General features: G+C 36.9%; 5 protein-coding genes and 1 pseudogene across 8 annotated transcripts; all 6 read left to right on the top strand.

Moving 5' to 3' along the window:
* Positions 1-39: 39 nt before the first annotated feature.
* RECA2 (recA DNA recombination family protein) lies at positions 40-4,575 on the top strand. The gene is made up of 8 exons (XM_012992770.2): positions 40-373; positions 522-579; positions 1,287-1,504; positions 2,000-2,087; positions 2,462-2,634; positions 2,727-2,873; positions 3,708-3,842; positions 3,959-4,575. Exons 1-8 carry the CDS (start codon positions 314-316, stop codon positions 4,331-4,333), a joined length of 1,254 nt encoding a protein of 417 aa, XP_012848224.2. The 5' UTR covers positions 40-313; the 3' UTR covers positions 4,334-4,575.
* Positions 4,576-5,356: 781 nt separating this feature from the next.
* Positions 5,357-8,508, top strand: LOC105967945 (putative pre-mRNA-splicing factor ATP-dependent RNA helicase DEAH5). Its single transcript, XM_012992530.2, has one exon. It carries the CDS (start codon positions 5,497-5,499, stop codon positions 8,377-8,379), a length of 2,883 nt encoding a protein of 960 aa, XP_012847984.2. The 5' UTR covers positions 5,357-5,496; the 3' UTR covers positions 8,380-8,508.
* Positions 8,509-8,849: 341 nt separating this feature from the next.
* Positions 8,850-11,205, top strand: LOC105967946 (uncharacterized). The gene is made up of 7 exons (XM_088826670.1): positions 8,850-9,036; positions 9,681-9,799; positions 9,916-9,998; positions 10,115-10,236; positions 10,441-10,605; positions 10,684-10,777; positions 10,889-11,205. The coding sequence occupies exons 2-7, from the start codon at positions 9,686-9,688 to the stop codon at positions 11,076-11,078; spliced, it is 768 nt and encodes a 255-aa protein (XP_088682796.1). The 5' UTR covers positions 8,850-9,036; positions 9,681-9,685; the 3' UTR covers positions 11,079-11,205.
* A 783-nt stretch (positions 11,206-11,988) lies between these two features.
* Positions 11,989-13,432, top strand: LOC105968085 (uncharacterized; annotated as a pseudogene). The gene is made up of 5 exons (XR_016034985.1): positions 11,989-12,129; positions 12,268-12,554; positions 12,765-12,928; positions 13,003-13,096; positions 13,178-13,432. The product of XR_016034985.1 is annotated as an uncharacterized LOC105968085 (transcript).
* Positions 13,433-13,770: 338 nt separating this feature from the next.
* On the top strand, positions 13,771-17,282 carry LOC105968139 (Translation initiation factor SUI1 family protein). 2 transcript variants are annotated; one of them, XM_012992759.2, is made up of 7 exons: positions 13,771-14,062; positions 14,157-14,222; positions 14,779-14,840; positions 15,935-16,016; positions 16,117-16,184; positions 16,289-16,372; positions 16,961-17,282. In XM_012992759.2, the coding sequence occupies exons 1-7, from the start codon at positions 13,915-13,917 to the stop codon at positions 17,015-17,017; spliced, it is 567 nt and encodes a 188-aa protein (XP_012848213.1). In that variant the 5' UTR covers positions 13,771-13,914; the 3' UTR covers positions 17,018-17,282. The 2 variants fall into 2 exon arrangements, with proteins under 2 accessions (XP_012848213.1, XP_012848214.1); XM_012992760.2 differs by having other exon boundaries at positions 13,806-14,062; positions 14,782-14,840.
* A 2,639-nt stretch (positions 17,283-19,921) lies between these two features.
* Positions 19,922-25,453, top strand: LOC105968111 (CwfJ-like family protein / zinc finger (CCCH-type) family protein). 2 transcript variants are annotated; one of them, XM_012992726.2, is made up of 11 exons: positions 19,937-20,060; positions 20,158-20,431; positions 20,959-21,088; positions 21,205-21,324; positions 21,720-21,837; positions 22,057-22,499; positions 22,638-22,923; positions 23,266-23,359; positions 23,822-23,967; positions 24,229-24,373; positions 25,043-25,453. In XM_012992726.2, exons 1-10 carry the CDS (start codon positions 19,986-19,988, stop codon positions 24,355-24,357), a joined length of 1,815 nt encoding a protein of 604 aa, XP_012848180.2. In that variant the 5' UTR covers positions 19,937-19,985; the 3' UTR covers positions 24,358-24,373; positions 25,043-25,453. The 2 variants fall into 2 exon arrangements, with proteins under 2 accessions (XP_012848178.2, XP_012848180.2); XM_012992724.2 differs by lacking the exon at positions 25,043-25,453 and having other exon boundaries at positions 19,922-20,060; positions 24,229-24,635.
* The last annotated feature ends 458 nt before the right edge of the window (positions 25,454-25,911 follow it).

The following is a 25,911-nucleotide window of genomic DNA, read 5'->3' as shown; positions in this document are numbered from 1 at the left end:
GCAATTACTAAATTATTAAAAATAATATTATTCTCCAGGAAAAATAATATTATTCTCCAGGAACGCCATAAACGAGAAGTTGGAAAGGGAGGGAAAACCCCTTATAAACCCTAATACTTCTCACACATAAACCCTCTCCCTCTCACCATTTTTCAAAGCAACAAAAAGCATGTGGAAAGCTAATTGAAGCTTTGATTATTTGTTTCTGCGCTGTAATTTTTCGCGGTTGTTTTGAAGCGGGGGCGAACACCGACTCTGTTACTGTTTGTAATTTTTTCCTTTTTTTTTTTTTTTTGGTTGTTTGGAATCGAAAATGGCGCGGCTTCTTCGAAACGCTTCTTCTCTGAGAAGTTATATGTTTCCTCACTTGCAGGTTTTGTTCCGCTTTCGTTATCTCTGCATTTTGTTTTGGGCATTAATTTCTCCGGCATTTTTGTATACTTTTCTTTCTATTGTCCGGGCGGTGGGAAAAAGGGCTGTTTTAGAGCTCATCAATTTTTTTTTTGCTTGGTTGTGTGCAGGAATCTAGGAGGGGACTGTTGGAAACTTCTACGCAGCTATGCAATTTTGCCACCAAAGGTACTGAAAATTTCACTGAAAAATGTTTGCTTTCTGTATTTGTCACGTAATCGTACTTGTTTAACAGCAATTTCATTTTCCATGAGTTACTTGCATCTGTATTTAGTTCGGGAGTAGATTAGTGCATATCGAGTCTTTCGTATTCTAGTGAAGTGCCAATGGATTTTTGGATTCTCGAATCGTTTATAAAAGAAATTAAGTGGTTAAAGTAATTGGGCGTATGTATGTATAATGTAACATTTTCTTGTTTTCTTTATCTTGTTTGTATATTTGATTTGTTCTCGTGATATTCACAGCTGGTTAATGTAGTTCACTTTCCCTTGTTTCATCCATGATTAATATTTTTTCTCTATTCATCTTATGCACAGTAGACTCACATTTATTGCGCCTATTAAATATTTGTGTCATCAGGTAGATGGACATCTATCTTCCACTTGATCATCTTATTATGCATACGGCCTGCTCCTTTCTACCTTTTCCAATGGTCTCTTCAGTAATTGTGTTGATGAGACTTATTTATTATTTCATAGTTGTTCGATCCGGAATTGTATATGCATTGTTATCCTTGCATAAGCTTTTGCCTAGGATTCTTGCAGTTCTACTTGAAATGATACTCTTTGCTCGTTTATTTATTTTAGTATTTCTTCATTCTTTTTGTTTGAAACTTCACGAGCAACTTAATCTCACATGATTCCATCTATATGTAGGTAAAAAAAAGTCAAAGTCAGATGCAAGTGATTCTGGGGAAGAGGGTATGTCCAAGAAAGATTTAGCATTGAAGCTAGCTTTGGATCAGATTACTACATCATTTGGAAAAGGTTCCATTATGTGGCTTGGTCGCTCAGTCTCTCCTAGGCACACTCCAGTGGTGTCTACGGGATCATTTGCCCTGGATGTTGCATTGGGAATAGGAGGACTTCCAAAGGTATCTTACAGTTATTAAGAGAATGAGAGGTTTCGTATGCAATGGTATGACTTCATATGTGCATATGAGACATACGTGTGGAAGTGAGAGTTGTAATTAAAATTTGTCATTCTATGAATCTAAATAGTAAATATGAGTTAATTAGTCGTTTGTACAATGACTTCACATGAGTTACGATCTTGAAGAGTTAAAGTATGGCGAGTGGTCCAGTAATGCAGTTGGGCTTATTTTTCAGACCTTAATGGATATGCAATCACTCATCTCCTTTATGCGGCCGTTTACAGTTATCTTAACATGATACTTTTGAGATTTTGATTACTGAGTTTATTCCTTAACTTGTGGATTGGTAACGAGTGCATATTTCTATTTCTGTAAAGGCATATATGCTTATGTTTTAGCATATACATATATGTGAAGTTGTTAAAAGTTGGGATTTTATCAAGTAGCCTTGTGGTCTATATATTAATTTGGATTTGTGATACTTTTGAGTTCTAGGGACGCGTTGTTGAAATATATGGTCCAGAAGCTTCTGGCAAAACAACTCTTGCTCTGCATGTGATTGCAGAGGCACAAAAACAAGGAGGTTAGTCATTTTGTCCATGTTTTAAGTCCATTAGGCTCTTGAATTAACAGTGTCAGCTCTCCAATCTTTCATTTCTCGAGGAGACTAAATTCCATGCTAAATAGAAAGTTCAGATAGAAGTCAGGGGAATGAATATATCTTTAGGCATGCTAGAACTCGTAAGCAACAAATATTTATACATCCAGCCTTTCAAATCCACCATTGTTTTTCCTGCCGGCCATGAAGAAATAGCAACAGTTATGATGAGTTCATCAACACTATGTAATTAGAACGATTTTTATATTTAAACTTTTACAGAACTTTTTCTTGTTTCATTGTGGCAATGATTTTGGCTATGGCCTGTGCTAATGCTTCTGTTTGGTTTTCCTGTATAGGTTACTGTGTCTTTGTAGACGCCGAGCATGCTCTTGATCCAACTTTAGCTGAGGCTATTGGAGTAAAAACTGAAAATTTGCTTCTCTCACAACCCGATTCTGGCGAGCAAGCTCTCAGTCTGGTGGATACCCTAATCAGGAGTGGTTCAGTCGATGTCGTTGTTGTTGATAGTGTAAGCAAGATGATGTTGTTTCTGCATGTTCTGGGCTGGATAAATTAATTTGACAATTCTTATTTACATTGTATTCCAATTTCCGCTGGTAGGTAGCTGCTTTGGTACCTAAGGGTGAACTAGATGGTGAAATGGGAGATGCGCACATGGCAATGCAAGCAAGACTTATGAGTCAAGCACTTCGCAAATTGAGCCACTCGTTATCTCTTTCTCAGACAATATTGATTTTTACGAATCAGGTATCATCAATGAACCTCTAATGGAAACAATGGCCTTTAGATATTTGCATCTTCTGCTTACTTTTTGCCTTATGATATTGTATGTACTGGTTCCTCCATTTTGTATTATTACTGCTCATGGCAAACTTCATGGAAGGTCTTTATTTACATCTCTTTCGATGCTTCTTGTTGGATGTTCTATATATTGTTGGGCCACCAATATATCCTCTCTCTTTTTTTGCCTATGGCATTCTTAGATTTCTGGGTTTTCCCTCTACTCTTTAACTTCCACAGTATTTATTATCTGTTACATATTATTTCCGTTTTTTTTCTCTTTGTATTGTCCTTTTCTTGTGGAGTTAATTCACTATTAGAAAAATGTTACCAAAATCTTTTCCAGTGACTAGTAATCCAATTTTTACGTTTCTTCATATATCGACGCCAAAAGGCTAGGTTGAAACTGCTACTAGTCTACTACTTTTGTCTTCTTGCTCCACACTTTTAGTCCACAGTTCTCAACTCTTATGGAGAGTTTGTTCCTACCTTAGGCTGAATATTGTGATGCTGTTTTGTGTAAATATATTATAAACACAGACCTTATATGGTCAGTTGATGGCATTTTTCTTATGCTGTCTTTCCTTCACATCTGCAAAATAGTCTTACAATATAAACCTGGATATAAACGTGTAAATTTGAAGTACTTAATATTCTCTCTTGGGACTGCTAGAGGTAAAAACGTGGCTGTTGTGGATTTACTTGAATGCTAAATAAATCCTAGTATAAGATTGGTGCCTGCCTGATAGAAGCTAACATGTTTATCTCTTTATTCCCCTGATAAGTGCATTTTAAATTTAGGTGCGTTCCAAACTTTCCACATTTGGAGGATTTGGCGGTCCCTCTGAAGTTACTTGTGGCGGGAATGCCCTGAAATTTTATGCTTCAGTACGCCTTAATATTAGAAGAATAGGTCTGGTCAAGAAGGGAGAAGAGGTATGGATCTTGCTCATATTTTTTTCGGATATTTTGAAGTTCGTATCTGAATTGTTTTGTAATGTATTCAATTCAATAGGCCTGTGATTATTCTTTTTAATCTGTTTGTTATGCAGACTGTAGGAAGCCAAGTTCTTGTGAAGATTGTAAAGAACAAGCACGCACCCCCGTTTAGAACTGCAGAATTCGAGCTCGAGTTTGGTAAAGGGATATCTCGAGAGGCTGAGCTCATAGACTTGGGTTGCAAACACAAGTTCATCACAAAAGCCGCCTCGTTTTATTACATAGACAATCGGAATTTCCAAGGCAAAGATGCTCTCAAGAAATACCTAGCTGAAAATATAAGCTCAAGAGACGAACTCACGAAGAAGCTGAGGGAGAAACTTATGGATGCCGAGGGAGAAGAAGGATCTGTAGATGGAGATTCCGTTGAGGAGATTGTTGCATCTGATACGACCGATGAAGAAGCTGTTACTGCTGCTGAGGCATAATAATAATACCTCGATGACGGGTTCTCGAGCAATTCAGGTCTGTAGATCTTAAATTTTGCGATTCTAGAGAGAGTGGGGGAATGGATGTGTGCGTGGTTTTTTTCTTGAATCATCGGTTGCTGATGTCAGCTTTTCGGCTGCATTTTGTACGTTTGAAGATCTTACTCTGTATATTCAGGAATCTTGATCATTAACAAGAAAAAAAAAATCATCAATGGTTAAGTGGGTTCTTGTTCTTTAAATTTTTAATTAATTTAAAATACAAAAAATTCATTAATTCAAATAATTGAAACATAACTTGTAAATTTCCAATATTTTAAATAAATTCTGTATTTTCAAAAAAGTAACATAATTTTTTATAATATATAGGGTAAATTACAATCACCCCTGAGGTATGGTCAAATTACGAAACCCCCATCCTGTTTGGGTAATTACAACTACAACCTTCAACTATAAATCTTCTTACACGTCTACCTTTGCGGTTTTAAATTCAGTGGAATCTTCTAGATTATATGGAATATTATTGTTTTTGTACCCGTTTCATCCCATTCGAACTCCACATTTTGAAGTAAGATGATCATAACATGTGTTTTTTGGCTTGTATATATCAAATTGTGGTGCATCAGAAACCTTATTTTTTACCCAAAATGAGTACAAACTAGAGCACATTCCACAAAATCTAGATGATTATTTTGAATTTGACACCATAAGAGCGGAGATGTAAGAAAGAATCATAGTTGAGGGGTAGATGTAATTATCCAAACAAGTGGATTTTTTTTCGTAAATTATTCACCATACCTCAGGGGTAGTTGTAATTTACCCTAATATATATATACCAAAAATATAAGAGCGTGATTAGTACGAACATAGATACGGCGGCACCACGTGTCAGTTCTCTATTTGTTTCTTGGCCACCAAGTAAGTAAATTGCCATATCAAGAGGTGTTCGGAGTCTTAGTTGGAGTAGGTTTCATGTATGTATGTGCTCTATAAATTTGACTTCCTCCTACAAATATTGACTTATAATTTTTCTTTCCAAGTTCCAACAATTCTGGATTTAAAATATTCTTTGTATTGTACGAGGTAGGTTTTTTCCCCGCGAGAATCTTGATTTCAAACCCTTCGTCCGATCCATCAGAAATTCGGGAACGAAAGCAGCAGATATGGCAGACGTTGCGTTGAAGAAATTGGAGTACTTCTCGTTGATGTCGAAGGTGTGTACGGAGTTGGAGACTCATCTAGGGTTTCGTGGCGAGGCGTTGGCCCTGTTGGCGGAGTTCGTGATCGACATCGGGAGAAATTGCGCGACGGCAGAAGAACTCGTCGCGAATCTGAAAGAGAAGAACGCCGATCTCCCCGATTACCTTGTCGGGACTCTATTCGCCGTGATTCGTGCTATTTTGGTGGCCAAGGTTTCGGATTCGGAGATGAAGGATGTGGATCGGAGCTATTTGGTACCCTCGAAGAAGTTGAAGACGAGCGACGACGACGACAATTTGAGATTGAATCCTTTCGGAAGGATCAACGATGACGACGACGATGATTATGAGGATGACGTGGCGTCGTCTAGGGTTTTACGGAGAATGAGTTCACCCGAGAGGTGGGAGGCGAAGCAACTGATTGCGTCAGGCGTTATGAGCGTGAACGATTATCCTACGTTTGTCGATGATGACCGAGATCATGAGTATGCAGAAAAGGAGATCGAGATCGAGCTGAACGAAGATGAACCGGCCTTTTTGCAGGGTCGAAGTAGGTATTCAATCGACATGTCACCTGTGAAGATATTTAAGAACCCCGAGGGATCGTTGAGCCGCGCAGCCGCGCTTCAATCGGCTCTGACGAAGGAGAGGAGGGAAGTTAGTCGACAACAGCAACGAGCGATGTTGGATTCGATTCCAAAGGATCTGAACCGTCCGTGGGAGGATCCAATGCCGGAAAGAGGCGAGAGGCATCTCGCGCAGGAACTAAGAGGCGTTGGTTTGTCCGCGCACGATTTGCCGGAGTGGAAGAAGGATGCGTACGGCAAATCCGTAACGTTTGGACAAAAATCGAATCTTTCGATTCAGGAACAGAGGAGAAGCCTGCCGATCTACAAGCTGAAGAACGAATTGGTCCAGGCTGTCGTCGACAATCAGGTCCTGGTTGTGATTGGCGAGACGGGTTCCGGAAAGACGACACAGGTGGCGCAGTATCTGGCTGAGGCAGGGTACACCACCAAGGGTAAAATAGGAATTACTCAGCCTCGTAGGGTGGCCGCCACCTCTGTGGCCAAACGTGTAGCCGAGGAATTCGGGTGTCGGTTGGGTGAAGAAGTCGGATACTCTATTCGTTTCGAGGATTGCACGGGTCCCGAGACGGTAATCAAGTATATGACCGATGGTATGCTTCTTAGGGAGATTCTGGCGGACGAGAATTTGTCCAAGTACTCTGTGATCATGCTCGACGAAGCGCACGAGAGGACGGTCGGCACGGACGTACTTTTCGGATTGTTGAAGCAGCTCGTGAAACGGAGACCTGAATTGAGATTGATCGTGACATCAGCAACCCTCGACGCGGAGAAGTTTTCCGGGTATTTCTTCGATTGCAATATCTTCACGATTCCCGGAAGAACATTCCCGGTGGAAATATTCTACACGAAGCAGCCGGAAAGTGATTACCTCGACGCGTCGTTGATTACCGTGTTGGAGATTCATTTATCGGAGCCCGAAGGCGATATACTCCTCTTCTTGACTGGTCAAGAGGAGATCGACTACGCATGTCAGTGTCTACACGATAGGATGAAGGGGTTAGGTAAAAACGTACCCGAGCTGATTATTCTGCCGGTTTACAGCGCGCTGCCTAGTGAAATGCAGTCGAGAATATTCGAGCCTGCACCTCCCGGAAAAAGAAAGGTAGTGGTCGCTACGAATATAGCCGAAGCTTCACTGACGATCGACGGGATATTCTACGTCATCGATCCAGGGTTTGCGAAGCAAAACGTGTACAACCCTAAAATGGGGCTCGATTCTTTGGTGATAACTCCGATATCGCAGGCGTTGGCGAAGCAGCGAGCGGGACGCGCGGGGCGTACCGGACCGGGTAAATGCTACCGTCTCTACACGGAGAGCGCTTTCCGCAGCGAAATGTCTCCGACTAGCGTACCGGAGATTCAGCGGATTAATCTAGGACCGACTGCTCTTACCATGAAAGCTATGGGGATCCACGATTTATTTTCTTTCGATTTTATGGACCCGCCTTCGCACGAGGCCCTCGTTTCCGCCATGGGACAGCTGTACAGCTTAGGAGCGCTCGACGAAGAGGGGTATCTCACAAAGCTGGGCGGTAGAATGTCCGAATTCCCGATGGACCCTCCCCTGTCGAAGATGCTTATCGCCAGCGTGGATCTCGGCTGCAGCGACGAGGTTTTGACCATCATCGCAATGATTCAGACGAAGAATATCTTTTACCGGCCGAGGGAGAAACAAGCACAAGCGGACCAGAAGAGATCGAAATTTTTTCAGGCCGAGGGAGACCACTTGACGCTACTCGCTGTTTACGAGACTTGGAGATCGAAAAACTTCTCGATTCCGTGGTGCTACGAGAATTTCGTTCAATCCCGATCGTTGATCAGGGCACGCGACGTGAGGAAGCAGCTCCTTTCGATTATGGACCGGTACAAGTTGAAAATTACGAGTGCAGGAAGGAATGTTACGAAGATTAGGAAAGCTATAGCTGCTGGTTTCTTCTTCCATGCAGCGAGGAAGGATCCGCAGGAAGGTTACCGTACACTAGCGGATAATCAGGTGGTGTACATAGACCCGAGCAGTGCTCTTTTCCGGAGACAACCGGATTGGGTTATTTATAATGAGCTTGTGATGACTACGAAGGAGTACATGCGCGATGTCACTGCCATTGATCCTATGTGGCTGGCTGAGCTGGCGCCGAGGTTTTTTCGGGTTGCGGATTCGAAGAGGATTAGCAAGCGCAAGAGGCGAGAGCGGATTGAGCCGCTTTACGATCGATACAACGAAGCTGACTCGTGGCGGTTGAGCCGAAGGCGTGCTTAAGACTTAAGAGTACTTGTTTAAGGAAGTTGTAGCATTGGAGATTCATTACGTCTACACATTATTTGTAGTTGAATTGGATATAATACAAAAAAAATTAATTATTTATTTATGAAAATATGTTTATGATTTGAAGAAGTGCAGATTTGTTTGTGAGTTTTATGTTTTTTTGTTTAAGTACATATTAAAAAGTGATTTATTTAAAAGCAGAAGTTATGGAATGTGAGTTAAATTAGTTTTAAGTACTTATTTCTAGCTTAAAATTATTTATTTTAATAGAAGCAAAAACAAAAGTTTATTTTTCAAACACTTGAAAATAGATTATGATAAAAAAAAAGTTCATAATCTATTTGTAAAAGCCTATACTTATAAAACTTAAAAGTGATTATAATTGGGCCCGTTCAGAAAATATGTAAAAATTGAAGGACCGGAAAATAATTTTGACGTAAATATGAATTAAATTAAATATTTCCGATGACCAATCTGTTTGTCTTCTTAGTTAAAGACGAACCGATCCACCGACGGTTGGTGGTCTGAATTTCATCTCTTTCATTATTAACATAATTGATCTCTCTCTCTCTCTCTCTCTCTCTCTCTAACCCAACAATTTAAAGAATCGAATCCTCTTCTATAATACCCTTTTCTTCAACAGATCCGCCGGTAAGATCAACTCCTCATCTAAAAAAATTCAATAGCAAATATTGTTGATAAAAAAATTATTTATGGTATGAAATGAAGACTACTGTGTGTGTGTATATTATATTGCCCTAATTTGAGCTGTCTTAGGTTGAGTTGGCATGTACATGGTTGACCTAGTTATGAATTGCTTGTTCCAATTAATATAAATATCACTGTCTGAAGTTAACTGCAGGGGGGAAGGTATCATCATCTTAGTCTAACTGTCACTAGATTTGCAATAGAAAATACAAGCAATCTTCTTGCCTCAACTAAAGAATTATCGTGCTCGATCGAAATCGAGTTTATGCACAATTTGTATTATTCAAAGGGACTATTCGAAATGAATAGATTTGCAGGTGTTTGAATTAGTTCGTACTTTTTAGGGCTTTCGTCGTCTTTTCCCCGAATGGAAGTTACCGTTAGGTATTCGTTAATAGGCAGAATCATAAATTTCGAATGTGCCGTTTCGTTTATATATATAGTTATCATGATGTTGGTGGAAATTGACTTCAAGAGTTGTTTATCTAAAGTCTAAATTCTTACACGACTGTAATTTTTGGAATTTGTTTAGCCCGACCATTGTTTAGTGGCGACTAATGCGTAATTAATTACAATATGTGTTTCAGAAGCTATGCAGCAGAAAGTAACCATACTGAACAAGCGCGACGAGAAACTTGTCGGTGTGTTGCACGGCACTGCATCGCAAAAACTCGTTGTTCTCTGCCATGGCTTTCGATCCACAAAGGTCGTTTTTTTTTTATTACCCATCGATTCAATATCCAGTCTTTAGATATTCAATTTCACATGGTAATTTCATGCATAATTTGTTCGATTAATCTCTCGCGTTTTTTCGAAATGCAGGAGTTTGATATCATGGTCAACGTTGCTTCTGCTTTAGAAAATGAAGGGATCAGTGCATTTCGCTTCGATTTCTCTGGAAACGGGCAAGTCTTGTAACATTCTTTTTTTTTTTCACAAGAGTGAAAGAACGACTTTTGACATTTTATAGTTGCCCGAAAGTTCAAACATTCTCCGAAATTCTATTTCGCTCGATTTTCAGGGAAAGTGAAGGTTTATTTCATTTTGGTAACTACTCGAGCGAGGTGGAAGACTTAAGATCCGTAATTGACTACTTCCAAGAAATAAATCGTTCGACAGTTGCAATTCTTGGGCATAGTAAAGGTATACCAAATATATAAATCCGAGTGTCTTATCTTATGTTGCTGCAATAACCATTCCTTGTAATCGAATTATTGTTTCACAATATTATATTATATTATATATATATATATATATATATATATATATATATATATATATATATATATATATATATATATATATATATATATATATATATATATATATATATATATATATACACAGGTGGAAATGTTGTACTCCTGTATGCATCTAAATATCACGATATACCTGCGGTGGTAAATATATCTGGTCGGTACGATCTCAAGAAAGGACTTGAAGAACGCATCGGAAAAAAATTCCTGGAAAGAATCAACAAGGATGGATACATTGATATTAAAAAAAGAACAGGTAAATTCATCGCGTGCTTCCTTATTAGTAAAAAACAAATAATTAATAATATTCGTCAAATATATTTTTATTTCATAGGAGAAGTGGATTATCGAGTAACTAAAGAAAGTATAATGGAGCGGCTCAATACGAACATGCACGAAGCGTGCCTCTCGATTGACGAGAAATGCAGGTACAGAAAAAAAGCATGATGTCATCTATATATGTTGTATCTATAGCTTATTAGTACAGAGGGGGAGTGTTCTAACAGTTGTGATAATGCTGTTTGTATGTAATGAAAAAGGGTGCTGACTGTACATGGATCGGAAGACGAAGTAATCCCGGTGGAAGATGCACTGGAGTTCGACAAGATTATACCAAACCACAGACTGAAAATAATACAAGGAGCTAACCATGGTTACTCTTCACATCAAGATGAATTAGTTTCTGCAGTTTTGCCTTTCATTAAAGAATTAAATGCACTTGCAATTTGAAGACTGAAGATTTGTGTGTTGGAACACAATGTACACGTGTACAAGTATAGAGACATTATATTATATGTAGATGTATTGAATCTAGTTTCTTGGATGAAGCTATTATTGCCTATGAATTTCTGTTGCAGATCTGTTTTATTTTTTTTTTCTTTTTTTTTTATGATTATTATTTGGGTAAATTATAGCTAAACCCATGAGGTAAGGTCATATTACGAAAACTCCCTCATGTTTGGGTAATTACTACCACCCTCGAATTTTTTAGATTATGTGATTCTCCTGTTTTATCCTATTCGAGCTCCACATTTTGTAACAAGATGATCGTAAGATTTATCTATTGGCTTGTAAATATAAGATTGTGGTGCATCATAAACTGCATTTTCTGCACCAAAACGAGTACAAACTAGAGAACATTCCACGGAATCTAGAATATTATGTTGAATTTGACACCACATATGTAAGAAGATTCATAGTTGAGGGGATGGTTGTAATTACCCAAACATGAGGGAGTTTTTCAGTAATTTGACCTTATCTCAGGGATTGGCCGTAATTTATCCTTAAATTTAATATCATTTGTTCATTGCAGAACAACTATTGTAATTGTAATTACGTACAGACACTAACCACACTGTTGAAACTTAGTTGTTGATTCATAAGGACCGTTCAAAAAATAATAAAAAAAAATATATATATATATATATATATATATATATATATATATATATATATATATATATATATATATATAATTACCAGATCCATTCATTCATTACCACTACTGCTCAGGACATCTCCAGGTAAGATAATCTCCCCATCTCCAAATTTCAGTGGTTTACGGTGAAAACGAAAACCGAGAGAGCTTAAAACAGCCTAAACTCTTACATGCTAGTAAATATTGCTCGAATTGTTTTAATGACTAATGCATATTTTTTCGGCAGATATGCAGAAGAAAATTATATTGAAGAACAAGCACGGCGAGAAGCTTGCAGGGCTGCTGCACGAGACTTGTTCGAATGAAGTCGTGATCATTTGTCACGGCGTCCTTTGCACAAAAGTCGGTGAACTGAAAAACTTCCGGTTTTCTTTTTCATATATGACTTGTGCAAATAACTAATTAGACTGCAGCAGCTAGTTATCGATTTTACGCATAGTTTTTTCGATTCATCTCTCGTATTTTTTTTTCCATCCGCAGGAGCATGATATCATCGTCAACCTTGCTTCTGCTTTCGAAAACGAAGGGATAAGTGCGTTTCGCTTCGACTTCTCTGGAAATGGGCAAGTATCGTAACATAGAATATTATTTGCAAGAGTGAAGGAATCAACATTTTCCGTAATTTTGTTTTTACTCGATTTTCAGGGAAAGCGAAGGTTTATTTCAGTCCGGTAACTTCTCGAACGAGGTGGAAGACTTAAGATCCGTAATTGACTACTTTAAAGAATTAAATCGTTCGACAGTTGCGATTATCGGGCATAGTAAAGGTATAATTAACCCAATTAATATTTAGATTCAACTATAGTTACGATACAATCGAGACTAGGGAAATTCTATTAATTTAGCGAATTATTAAATTATCGAGTTAATAATTAACACGTTTTTACTGAGTCGGGACCGAGAGAAACTATTATTTAATCGATGTTATTAATTTATCGAGGTTTTGCTGTAACTAATATTTTTTTAATTATATACAGGTGGGGTTGTTGTACTCCTTTACGCATCTAAATACCACGATATAACTGCGGTGGTAAATATATCGGGTCGTTTGATCTCAAACGAGGACTTGAAGAAAGGCTCGGAAAAAGATTCTTGGAAAGTTTAGACAAGGATGGATACATTGATGTTAAAACTAAGACGGGTAATTAATAATGTGGATTTTATCGAGTGACTATAGTCTAGTCTAAGTAATCTCGATTTTTTTTTATTACATAGGAGAGGTGGATTATCGAGTAACTAAAGAAAGTATGATGGAGCTGCTCAATACGAACATGCACGAATCGTGCCTTTCGATTCGTGAGGGATGCCGGTATAGAAAAAGCATGATGTCATCTATATATTTTATAGCTTATATATTTGTGGTTTATGTTGTTGTGTGTAATGAAAAAAGGGTGCTGACTGTACATGGATCGGACGACGAAATAAACCCGGTGGAAGATGCGGTTGAATTCGACAAGATTATACGAAACCACAGACTTGAAATAATACAAGGAGCTAACCATGGTTACACTTCACATCAAGATGAATTAGTTTCTGCGGTTTTGCCTTTCGTTAAAGAATAATGAGTTCGATCGATAATCGAAAGCTTGATATTATTTGTTAAATTCAATTCTATAAATACATATTTTATGTAAGTTTGTTTTTTTCTTGAATCGGTTTATGTAATTTTTTTTTAATTATAAAACAACAATCAATAACCGTGTTCACTCGAGAAAATGTAACAAGAATCATCGGTGAGTATTGAAAGTATTAAAATTTAAAAATAAAAATAAAAATTACGGGTTAAATTGAATCGGTCCAACGATGACCCAATTGTCTATCCGGTTTTAAAATATTGCAATTTTATTCTTCACTATATATATATTTTTCATTATGATTTGAAAATATAGAAAATTTAGAATTTTTGGGTCTAGAAAATTAGTATGATCCAATATCTTGCAATTAAAAAAGTGCAAGGACTAAAAAGAAAATTATAATTTTTTTATCCCCGAATAATAAATAATAAAATAATATGTTCTTCACTTTTAATGTGCTTAATCCAAACCCACCCAAAAACGCCGTCGTCTCTTCAATCTGAAAACCTCATAACCGCCCGAGCAACACCGAGTCTCACCGAGTTCATTGATAATGGCGGAGAAGCCCCAACCGGTTCAGGTACTGTACTGCGGAGTTTGCGGGTTACCCGCTGAATACTGCGAGTTCGGACCCGATTTTGAGAAATGCAAGCCCTGGTTGATCGAGAACGTACCGGATCTTTACCCGGATCTTCGTAAAGGTTTTCCGCCCTAAACCCTAATTATACGCATGTAACCTTGTTTGGGGGTGATTACCGATTTCAAATTATTTATGTTTCTTTGCTGATTTTTCAGAGGCTGGTCTGGATGACGCTGATAACGTATCTAATCAGCTTCAGTCCACTTCAATTTCCTCCAGTGGTACGAATAAATCATTAATTCGTTTATTTATTTATTTTTTTGTGGGTGGGGGGTGAATTATTTCTGTTGTGGTGTGGTTTGCAGTTGTTTCAGTATGCTACCTTTGATAAATGATATGCTACACACTCTCTGTTAAACTGTGAGCAACTAAGAGATAATTGTATTGTTTACTGGCTTGATTTAGAATTTTGAAATCTGAACTCGTAGTAGTTCTGTTACCGCTTTCTGTATCGTTGATTTGATGTAACAGTAATTTTGTTAATCGATGGAGTAATATGAAGTATATATGTTATGAAACCGTAGTGATTACGAACTGAGATTTTTTTCATTCAAAATTTGAGTACAATGTTTATTTTAGAGATCAATTAGAGCATTGGGTTCTTCAGTTTTCAACTTGTTCTATTTTTGTTCCTCTTTTTCGAATAGTGAAAAGTATTTTACCTTGGAAAATCATGAAAAGTAGAAAAATGATATAGCGAAGATTTCTGTTCTTAGTTCTTAGATGAAAAAGTAGTTATGCCATGTCTAGTATGTTAAAACTTTGTTTTGTTTGCAGCAGGTTCTTCGAAACCCAAGGAAGAAGTGAAACGTCTACCTGGTGGGAAGATAAAAAAGAAAGTAAGACTTTGAGAAAACATATTTTTCCCAGCTTGTACAAAAAGTTATTTTGTTTGTGGAAGCCTTTTCTGTCTGCTATAGCATTAGGCAATAGCATTAGGTGCCTGATAATGCTTTCTGTATATTGTTAAGGACACTAATGCAACTGTGTGACATCTCTAATTGCACTTATCTGCTCCCCAGCCTGGAAATCAGAATTGTGCAATGGTTTCTAGTGTTTTCAGCCTATTCTCCGAGTTCCCTTTTATATGAAAACAAGATAGCAGTCACAAAGGGGATAAAAATCAATTACAGCCAGATGCTGTCTGAAGTTAGTTTTGCCTACATATGAACTCCTGTTGTTGTATAAATATTTGCCATAATATAGCTAGTGCTTGGTAATATAAAAATAGTTTGGGATTCAGTAAACTGCTTATCACTGTAGCACATCAAATACATCACTCGCACGTTTGGGGACTCAACCATATGCATCGTGCGTGTAACAGATTTCCCCTTTTTGTTTTGGCATCAATAGATTAAAGTGGCACGGGCCACTTTTTCTTTCAACTTTCAGTGTTTTCCTATTCTTTGGTGTTGTTGCTCATAAACTAGGAATGGAATCAAGAAATAGATATCTAAGCATAGACTTGAGAAGTAAAAGTAGAAATAGGTTACACTCTACACACAGGGGCAGTAAGGCATTGTTAGCTGAGGTTCCTCTGCAGGCTGAGCTAAAAGCGCTTCCGGAGGAGAAATTTGTAGCCTAATTTACTGGAAGCAACCTCAAAGTTTAATAAATTCTAGATTGATTGTATGTATTACCTTATTGAAAGTTCTTGATGTGCATAGTAGGAAGAAAAGAAAAGATTTCCACATAGTGCACATGCACGCACAAAGACATGTTCTACGTTTTAACATAGAAGAGATCTCATTTCCCCCCAATAGAGGGACGGGGGGAGGGATCTTCAAAACCCCACCATATTTCCCCCGTATCAACCTATGCATGTATGGATCATTGGTTTGATACTGCATTTGGCAATGCATTTAAAAATTGCCACATGTATTCAGCCCACTGGTAGTGACAAAGAGAACCCTGCCACTGAATTGTTTTGCAGGAGAAGCTGGAAGTTATTATTGAGAAGATGACTCGTAACAAGCGAAAATGTATCACCACTGTGAAAGGCCTAGAACTTTTTGGTAAGGATTTGTTGTCTCTATCTCTGTATAGCATGTGTTGTGCTAATGTATGTTCTGTAGTCTCACCTTTGTCACGACTCACTTTTATGTTGACTTTCAGGGGTTAAACTAAATGATGCATCAAAGAAGCTTGGCAAAAAGTTCGCTACTGGAGCTTCCGTTGTCAAGGTAGGTACTAGGTACCATAGGTTGCTTTGGTGGTAATAGACACTTGTAACAAAAAGTATTCCAAATTATAAACTGATATGTAACTCTTATATATTTACTGCCAGGGCCCCACGGAGAAGGAGCAAATTGATGTTCAAGGAGACATTGCCTACGACATAGTGGAGTTCATCACCGACACCTGGCCAGATGTAATCTCATATATTCCCCAACTTTAATCTTGTTTAATCTCTGTGATTCTGCATGTTCTTATTTTACCTCTCTGGGTTCATCTCACATATTTAGGTAATAACTACTCATTGGTTAGGAGTACGTAGCCCAGTTTCTTCTATTCGAAAACTTCAGCTAAAAGTAGAGGAACACAATACTTAATGATAGAGGCAGCAGATCAATCTTATACATAAGCATACAATGCTCAATCTATTTTGTAGTCAGTAGATTATAAAAACCTAATCTCGTATTTGTTTTGATCAATATATCATTTTGACACCCTTTTTTTTTACACCCAATTTTAGTTTTTCGGTTACTTATAATCGATGTGGAGTGAAGCGCTTTACAAATAGTGGTTCTTGTTCGTAATTCGTTCATAATCCCAATGGTTAGGAAGTGGCAATTTAATCTTATGCGTGTCAGTTGAACTCAACGCAGAGATTATAGGAATAAAACAATAGAAAGTGCAATAACACAAGTAACTGTCCTTTGCTAGTTATATGCATTTCTCTTTACGCTCTTATGTTCGAATTGCATATAAATTAATGGTGCTTGTGTGTGTGTATTAGGTCCCGGAGAGTGCGATTTTCTTCATTGAAGAAGGGAAAAAGGTTCCAGCTGTGTAGATGCGGAATGTCTACCATCAAAGAGACTTTCAATGATTATTTTTCTGAGCGGATTATTATTATTAGTATTAGTATTGTTATTATACTGTCTTGTCAAAAAAAATATTTTGTATACGTCGGATATTCTCGTGTCTTTATGAGTTGTCCTTATTTTATGCCTTGAGTCTGACAGTAAGTAAAATTACAAATTGATTTTAGATACAAGATGTATTTCGAAAATTGCAATGCACAAAAGTTGTATAAATTTATGTCTTTTCCAACCAAACTTGAAATAGTGCAATCAAAGTTCGTATGATAAAATTACGAGTAAAATAAATTACGGAATTTGTATTATATTGATTTTAAATTTGATTTCACAAATGTCTATGGTACGCTAAGCCAAGCAAAAGTCAAACCAATTTATGTGTGGTTGTGAGTTTCGGGTTTGTATGAAATAGCCCCAATTGCTTGTGAGTCGAGTTCTAAGCTTAACTTGTTGGATTAAACTATGGGCAAATCCATATCTGAGTTAATATACGCTGCGCTAAAAATTTAATGTGTTTTGCAGGTTGTAGTTTTCACAGACATATCCCTCGAGAAGGCCATAGAATTTGATGAATATTGCCGTAACCTTACTTTCATCAAATCGGAAGTGAGTGTTTTTTTTTTTTTTTTTTTTTTATATATCTTCACTAATATTATCTATTGGCAACCAAACAAAATTTGCCAAAATTAGAATTCCCATTCCCAGTTGGTTTGTAGCCAGTCACCATTATCCAACTCAGACTTTCCGGACCGGAACCTCGGGATAAGTCAAAGTCGGGCCTACAGGAGTATTCCGTTCGGCCTCTTAATGTAAAGTGATACAACTAATATTCGAGCTCGAAGTCGGGCCTACAGGAATATTCCGTTCGGCCTCTTAATGTAAAGTGATACAACTAATACCAGAGAGAAGCTCGAGCTCAACATCATTACCCATAGATGGATTCTGCGGAGCTATCGTGTCACGGACTTGTTCAGGAAAGTACTTTATTGCTTGAGTGCTTGTTGGATGGCAAATGAGGACCTACCTCTATTTATACTAGACCACCTCCTCAATGGACGGTGGAGATCTATTTGATCTAACGGTTGGGAGTGGTTCTCTAGAACACTGCAAAGAATTCCAAAAATATCTACAAGGGAGGGTTCTAGAATATTTTCTAGAATCCTCCAAGAATCTCTACCTACGCCTAACCCTATTTGGGCTAAATATTGGGCTTCTTAACCTCCCTAACCCAAGAGAAACTAGCAAGGGGTTGGGCCAAAACTAGCGGGCCGTGACATATCGCCAAAGTTGTTCTTGATGTTAATGGTGAAGATTCAGACAAAGTAGTGATTAACAAAATTACCGTAGTACCAGATGGTTTAGAAGTGAATCTTCACAGGTATCAAAGCATGACATTCGAGGAGGGAAATCAACTTATGTTCTATGAAGTTGTAGGCATGCCGAGCTTAGGTGATGGATTACCAAGAATAATTAAGTATGTCATTTCTTCTTCTAATGCGTCTGTCATTCAAGAGGATCCTAAAAAGTTTAAAATGAATGGGATCGGTGGTAGTGAAAATTGAAACCACTAGAGTTGCACTCTAAGCTACTGGGGTTTAGAGGGCAATCGTTTCTGGATGTTAACTTCTGCATGACTGTTATAACCAACCGTGAAATTCTACCTTTCCTCCACTATGATGTTGCTCTAACGCGTTTGTCATTGTTTCGAATATACTTTTCTATCTTACAATATCTGGTGTATTTGTCATGAATTATGAGTTTTTCCTTTGATTTTCACTTGATTTAAATCCGAATATCATGGTATGACTTTGAAAAAAATATTAAAATAACCTTATATTTGAATTTGAATCATTTACAAAACAATGACACCTTTGAACTCATTAATTAATGAGTTAGTCATAACAAAACAATCGAATTTATTTATCAAAACCTTTCTTTGAAATGCACCGTAAATTTTCAAATCACTACTAACTTCACATGTGTGCACGACATATACAAAATTCTAATTGATAATTATAAGAAAATATTTATGTAGGTCGACTCGTATGACATATAAAATTTGGTTCATACTGATGAATTATTGTCGATAATTATATGAAAGTATTGATGTAGGTCGACTCGTATGACATATATAAAAGTTGGTTCATACAGTTGAATTATTGTCGATAATTATATGAAAATATTTATGTAGGTCGGTTAGTATGACATATATAAAAGTTGGTTCATACAGTTGAATTATTGTCGATAAATATATGAAAATATTTATGTGGGTTTACTCGTATGACGTATATAAAAGTTGGTTCATACCGTTAAATTAATGTGAAATAACTATAACAATAGTCACTAGTCACTACATGTTTGCACAACACTCCTTGTGTAGTTGCCATATAATTCATGTGATTTAAATTTTGTGATTCATTTTAATTTTGGAAAAATAAAATAAAATCTAATGCTATAAACCAACAATTGTAATATTTAAAATATGTTCCTTATAATGAACTTAGTTATTTAACAATATATTTTCAAATGCTTTAAACATATATTTCCACCATCTTTTTTAGTGTATGTTAGATCAATCTTCAATCTATAGAATATTTGTACAACATAATTGTTATCTTATCATCCCATGAGGAAGAATACTAGTAATAATAATAGGATTTTCATTTTCAATTTCCTTTTGTTATTAAATTTTAAGGTAAATTAACGGCCCCGCGAGAAACAAATATAGCATCTCGGTCCCTACGACATGAAATTTTGGCTCTGGACCTCCGGTAATTATTTCTGAGGTGTACCTGTAATTATCAATACCACATGAACCTTAAAATTATTTTAGCATACCTTAGGGGTATATGTGTAATTTACCGTAAATTTTAATATTTAGTACACTTCACTTAATTTACAAATTAATCTTTGTTACTTGATACAGTGAGTCCCGTCATTCTAATGGCAGCTCCGCGAATCCTTCTCTCCGGCGACGCTCTCGGCCGCCTGAACCAACTCTTCAAACGCGTTTCCTCAGTAGATTCCGCATTCCATTCACTTTTAATCTCTCTAATTTTTTTTTTGACTGAATCGAAGTTAAATTTGATTTTCGGAAACTATTGCAAATTTCCAGGTGAACAAATCGGCGGGGCCATTCGACGCGCTGCTGTGTGTGGGGCAGTTCTTCCCTGATTCCGAGGATCAGCTGGCGGAGTTGAATGACTACATCGAAGGCCGCTCCAAAATCCCTATCCCCACTTACTTCATCGGCGATTACGGCGTTGGTGCCGCCAAAATTTTATCGGCCGTGGCCAGAGATTCGGCTAACCTAGGGTTTAAGATGGACGGCCTAAAAGTATGCGATAATTTGTACTGGTTGAGAGGCAGCGGGCAGTTCCTCCTCCAAGGTATTTAATTAATTTATCCTCACAGTTTCTAATTATTGGTTCTAATGTGCTTGATGAAAGGGCTGGTTGATTTTGATTCATGTAGTTATTCTTATTTTAATTAGAAATTCGCTATCGCAGTAAACGGGACATGTCAAGAACATAAATTGCTTAAGGCTACCAGAGTTTGTATGCTACAATTACACCTTCTATTATTGTTGGCAGTTTATGGAAATTGTTGCCAACTGGCCATACTTGGATTGCTAAAAGAAATGGAATAACAGATGTAATAGAGAATGAATGGCTTAATAGAATCAAGAACAACACAAAGTTGATAGGTATAAGGTTTTAGTTTCCGACTTGGCTTGCTTCGTGTGAGGCTATGAGAATTATACCGACCTTAGTGACATGCATGTGTATTATGAAATACAACACGAAATAGGAATAGAGAATTTGACGTCTACTGCGTATGCTACCGACGATTTTTCCGTGTATCTGCTTATATATATTACATAGCACTGACATGAAATGTTCATTTATAATTATAGGTCTTTGTGTGGCATATTTATCTGGTAGGCAGTCTTCAAGTGGCCAACAATTTGGGACATACAGTCAAGACGATGTTGATTCCTTACGAGCGTTTTCTGAGGAGCCAGGAATTGTTGATTTGTTCTTGACATATCCTTAATGTTGTCTACAGTTACTCCATTTTCTCTTTCCCTCCACTTTTAAATTCCTTTTGTCTTGGTTGCTATGCATTTTAAAGTTTGGTTGTTTCCTTCACTGGATTTTACTAATGAATGGCCTAGTGGAGTTACAAAAAGGGCTGCTGTATCTGGTATTCCTTCTGGAATGCCTGATCCGTTTATCGGCGATGCAACCATATCAGAATTAGTTGCAGAACTCAAGCCGCGGTAAGGATTTTTCAAACTACTGCTGTGGCAATTTTTTAATTATTTAAAATTGTTATAGAACCATTATAGAGTTTGCAGTTTGACTTTTTTACAAATGAAATTGAAGAAAACAAAGTTTGAGTTACCAAAAATGCATAAAGCAATACTTGCTCTTACACATATCCAAATGGCAATAGGAAAAAAATTGTGATTCTTCCGTATGAAGAATCCAACTGTTGTGATGTATTCGCTTATTTCTTAAAATTTTGTCAGTGTTAAATTTTGAGATTAAAAATTTTGTGTTGAGCAATAGAAAACTAATTAATAAGCTTTCTTATGATACCGCTCTATTTTCAACCTTTTTGCAGTGGTTACATAACACAATCTTGTTCCTAATAAGATTGCTTCTGTCGTAGCTACCATATTGCAGGCACTATTGGCGTCTACTATGATCGTGAACCTTATGTTAATGACGGTGCTAGCCACGTGACTCGTTTTATAGCCCTTGCTACAGTTGGAAATAAAGAAAAGCAGGTTCTATTCTTTCCTAATTTTTTTATTATAATTGGCTGAGCTCTGAGTTTGTGCTTCACTTGTCAAGTATTTGTTGCACTAAAATGGATTCTGGATTTTCCATGCATAAAGAATACATTATTTTGTCCACGTCATTTAAACATTTTGCTTCTTTATATTCTTTTTTTGAAACTCTATTTGAATCACCCTGTAGCTCATCATTTCTAATTTTGATTCCAGAAATTTATTCATGCACTTTCGCCAAATCCAGCATCCAAAATGTCAGTTGCTGAGATCTGTGCAAAACCGTCAAATACTACTCTATCTCCATATTCATTTGTCGAGGAAACTGGATCTGGCAATGGAGCAGCAAAAAGATCTGCTGACAGTGGTTCTGACACACAGTATTGGCGGTATGATGTGTCCAAGAAAAGGCAGAAACATGGAGATGGTGAAGGCTTATGCTTCAAGTTTGTATCTTCAGGGTCTTGTCCAAGAGGTGAGAAGTGCCATTTCCGACATGATGCAGATGCAAGAGAACAATCTGTTAGGGGGGTTTGTTTTGAATTTTTAAACAAAGGAAAATGTGAAAGAGGCGAAGATTGCAAATTTAAGCATGAGTTGCAAGAAGAAGGCAAAGGATTTTCCAGCGGATCGGGAACTGGAACTGGAAGCTTGAACAGGTCAGAGATTAATAGAATTCTCATTGTATTGATGGATTCTTGATGCTGTGTTAGTGTGTTAGGCTTGAACTTTATCGGGTTATTTGAATTAATTTCCATTAGATACACATTGTTTTAGTTAAGGATTTTATGTTTCAGATCCAAGGAATGCTGGTTTTGTTTGTCAAGCCCCAGTGTGGAGTCGCATTTAATCACTAGCATAGGGGAATACTGCTATTGTGCATTACCTAAAGGACCGTTAGTCGAAGATCATGTGCTGATAATACCTATCGAACATTTGCCAAACACCCTCTCTCTACCACCAGAATGTGAAGAAGACTTATCTAGGCTCCAGAGAAGCCTCCAAGCTTACTTCAAGCAACAAGGGAAGGAAGTAGTTTTCTTTGAGTGGGTTTCTAAACGTGGAACTCATGCCAATCTTCAGGTGTGAAAAGTTAGACTCCCTCTTTCTGGGCATGCTATACTGACATTAAAATCTTTTTAAGTTCATTTTGTTCTCAAATATATGAAGTAGATACTGCATTGTCTTCCCATGGCACCATTGTTACTAATTTCATTATTTCATCATTTTCCCTATATAAATTGTTTAACTATTAATTTTTTTTCCTGAAATGGAGTAATCAATATACTGGGTGACTTGTGTTACCTACAGCTGATTAGTAATTGGTAGATGTGTAGTTATCTGATTCCCAATTCCTTGTTTTTCTTAAAGAATATGTGCAGTTGATTAGTAATTGGAAGGCTTTATCGCTCTGTCTTTTTGCAGGCTGTTCCTATTCCTTCATCCAGAGCATCTTCTGTTGAACAAATTTTCAGTTTAGCTGCCAAGAAGTTGGGTTTCACATTTGCTTCCGTTAAAAGTAAGCTTTTTATACATTGACCTTGGGCTTATATTTATTAACCTCTAAATTCCTTTGAGGCTGGAACTTTACATTTTTTATGCTTATATCACATGGTAGAAATAGATCTAGACTGATCATTAAACTTGAAGGATTAATTTAACCCTTGCAATATTTTATTTGTTTATCGTAAATTGTTGTACATTGTGGGGAAGAGGTTTAACCTGTTGGTAATGGATATATTATTAGCTTGATTAATAAAAATGTGACTAAATATTCAATGGAGTAACTATCCAATGAGAGTGAATTCAAGAAAAAAGTGTTGACGCCTAGAAAAAGTTAGTTGTTCACACGCATGTTCATCCCTGGCTGACAATTGCAATCCCTCAATCCTTAAAAATGAAAAAAATCATCTGTGTGCGACAAACAAATATCATGTTTTAATTTTGTGTGTAGCTCAATTTGATTTTCTGATTGTTGCAGATGAAAACAATTTGGAAGGACGGAGATTGTTGGGGATGCACCTTGACAGAAATCAGAGTTTATTTTATGTCGAAGTACCTGGAGGAACAATCCTGTCACATATCGTTGAGGAGAATGAGAAGTTTCCTGCCCAATTTGGTCGTGAGGTAAAGATATCATGCTGATAAAATATATGAAGGTTTATATGAAAATGATTGAATGAATCGGAAACCCCGGAATCATGTAACAATCTGTTCTTCCTGAGGGGATTTTGCCACAATCAACCTTCGTTTATGGAGTTTAAATTTTAAGCTACATGTTTGCTAACAGAGTCTCCAAAGTAACCATATACAGAATTATACATCATCGTTGTATATCTGTTGCCATATTAATCCATGGCGAAATGCTGCTGCACTCTTTGGTTGTAGGTTATGGCTGGATTGTTGAATATGGCTGATAAGGCTGATTGGAGGAATACCCAGCTCACTAAAGACGAAGAAACAAATATGACCGCGAAATTCAAGAGTCGATTTAAGGAGTTCGATCCAAATACCTGATACTCGCAATGTTCAGGTACATTCCACCACAATCCCGTTTCTGTTTTCTTGATTTGCTGTTGACTTTGCACGGACTCGTGGCATAGAGATTGAACTTGGTCAAATCTTTTCAGCTGTCACTTAGAACACACCATCCGAACAAATTGAATTCATCACTTAACTTGCTTCTCTAGGCGAAGCCATGCTTTCATTTGGTGCAAATTCTTTTATTTATTTTTGTTCACCTCCAAAATCATCGAGAAGCGTGTCCATGTGACGTAATTTGGCTTTTTTTTCGAGATTTTTCTGAGTTATTGTTTCTATTAAGAGTTATTCGATAGTACTCATAAACGAAAACTCGTGGTGAGTTTTTCAAATGGTACCACTGTGGATAGGTTGGGTCCACAAGAATCAAATCAATAGATTTCATATTAATTACTACATTGAACACCAACCTGGAAATTTCAAATTTTAGTGAAATGACAAATCATTTTAAATGATTTTTTATTATTATTTATTTTTAAATAAAATTGGGACCCCAATAAATCTGTGCAAGGCCATACATATAATTTGGCATATCTCCTTGTCTACATGTTTAATTGTCACGACTTTGGAGAATATAAAGTACTTGCGTTGGGCCAAAGCTCTATATGTATGCACCATCTATTAATTTACTTTCCTCACATCTTCCGATTTTGAACACCAGGTTCGGTCGATTTACCGGCCGAGTGAACACCCATAAATAAGAGGACAAATTACGTCTACCCCCTTGAGTTATGGTCAAATTACGAAAACCCTCCTCCTGTTTGGATAATTACAGTCATTCCCCCTCAACTATGTATTATCTTACGACAAAACTCCTCCAGTGGTAAATTTAGGGATGTTAAATCGGTAAAACCGAATCGAAATTTCGGTACGCCAATATTTCATATTATTTACTGAACTGAATATACGATTTGGTTTGGTAAATAATCGAATTACATAAATTTTATGTAAAAATATTTAAAAGGACAAGTGGTTGTAATTACTCAAACAAGAGAAGTTTTTTTTCATAATTTGGCAATATCTATTCTGTTAAAAAAAAAGAGAAAAAGGAAAAATAGAAAGAAAATATTAATGATTTTTATTTTTTATACTGACTACTGAGTATCGAATCGGTTAAAAGTGCCAAAAGTGCCAAGTTGACCAAAAAGTATTTCAGTTTGACTTATTGCTGATTCCACGTGTCATTCAGTCTGGATCTTTTCTTGGTGTTGAGTAGCTTCAAATATTATTTATCAAATAAAATAAAAAAGCGAATAAGAAAAAAAAAATCACAATAAAATAATAATTTCCAGTATCACAATTATTCATTTCTCATGGAATATTAATTTTCTAAACGTTTAAATGATTTTTAACTTGGGACATTAATTCTGAAAGCAAGCAACAATTTTAGGGGGGTGGGGGGCAAGACCTACCTAGGTTTGCTATTAAACTTGGATCAATTATTTATTTCAAAGTAGAAAATTGTTGAGCTGTCAAATTCCACTTGACACGTGCACAGATCCACATCTCAAATTCAGGGAGAAAAGCGAG

The sequence above is a fragment of the Erythranthe guttata genome, chromosome 12 (assembly GCF_056151865.1).
Source record: "Erythranthe guttata isolate IM_541 chromosome 12, IM_541, whole genome shotgun sequence".
Taxonomy (NCBI): domain Eukaryota; kingdom Viridiplantae; phylum Streptophyta; class Magnoliopsida; order Lamiales; family Phrymaceae; genus Erythranthe; species Erythranthe guttata.
The sequence above is the reverse complement of the archived record's forward strand: the minus strand, read 5'-3'. Positions and strand labels throughout refer to the sequence as shown.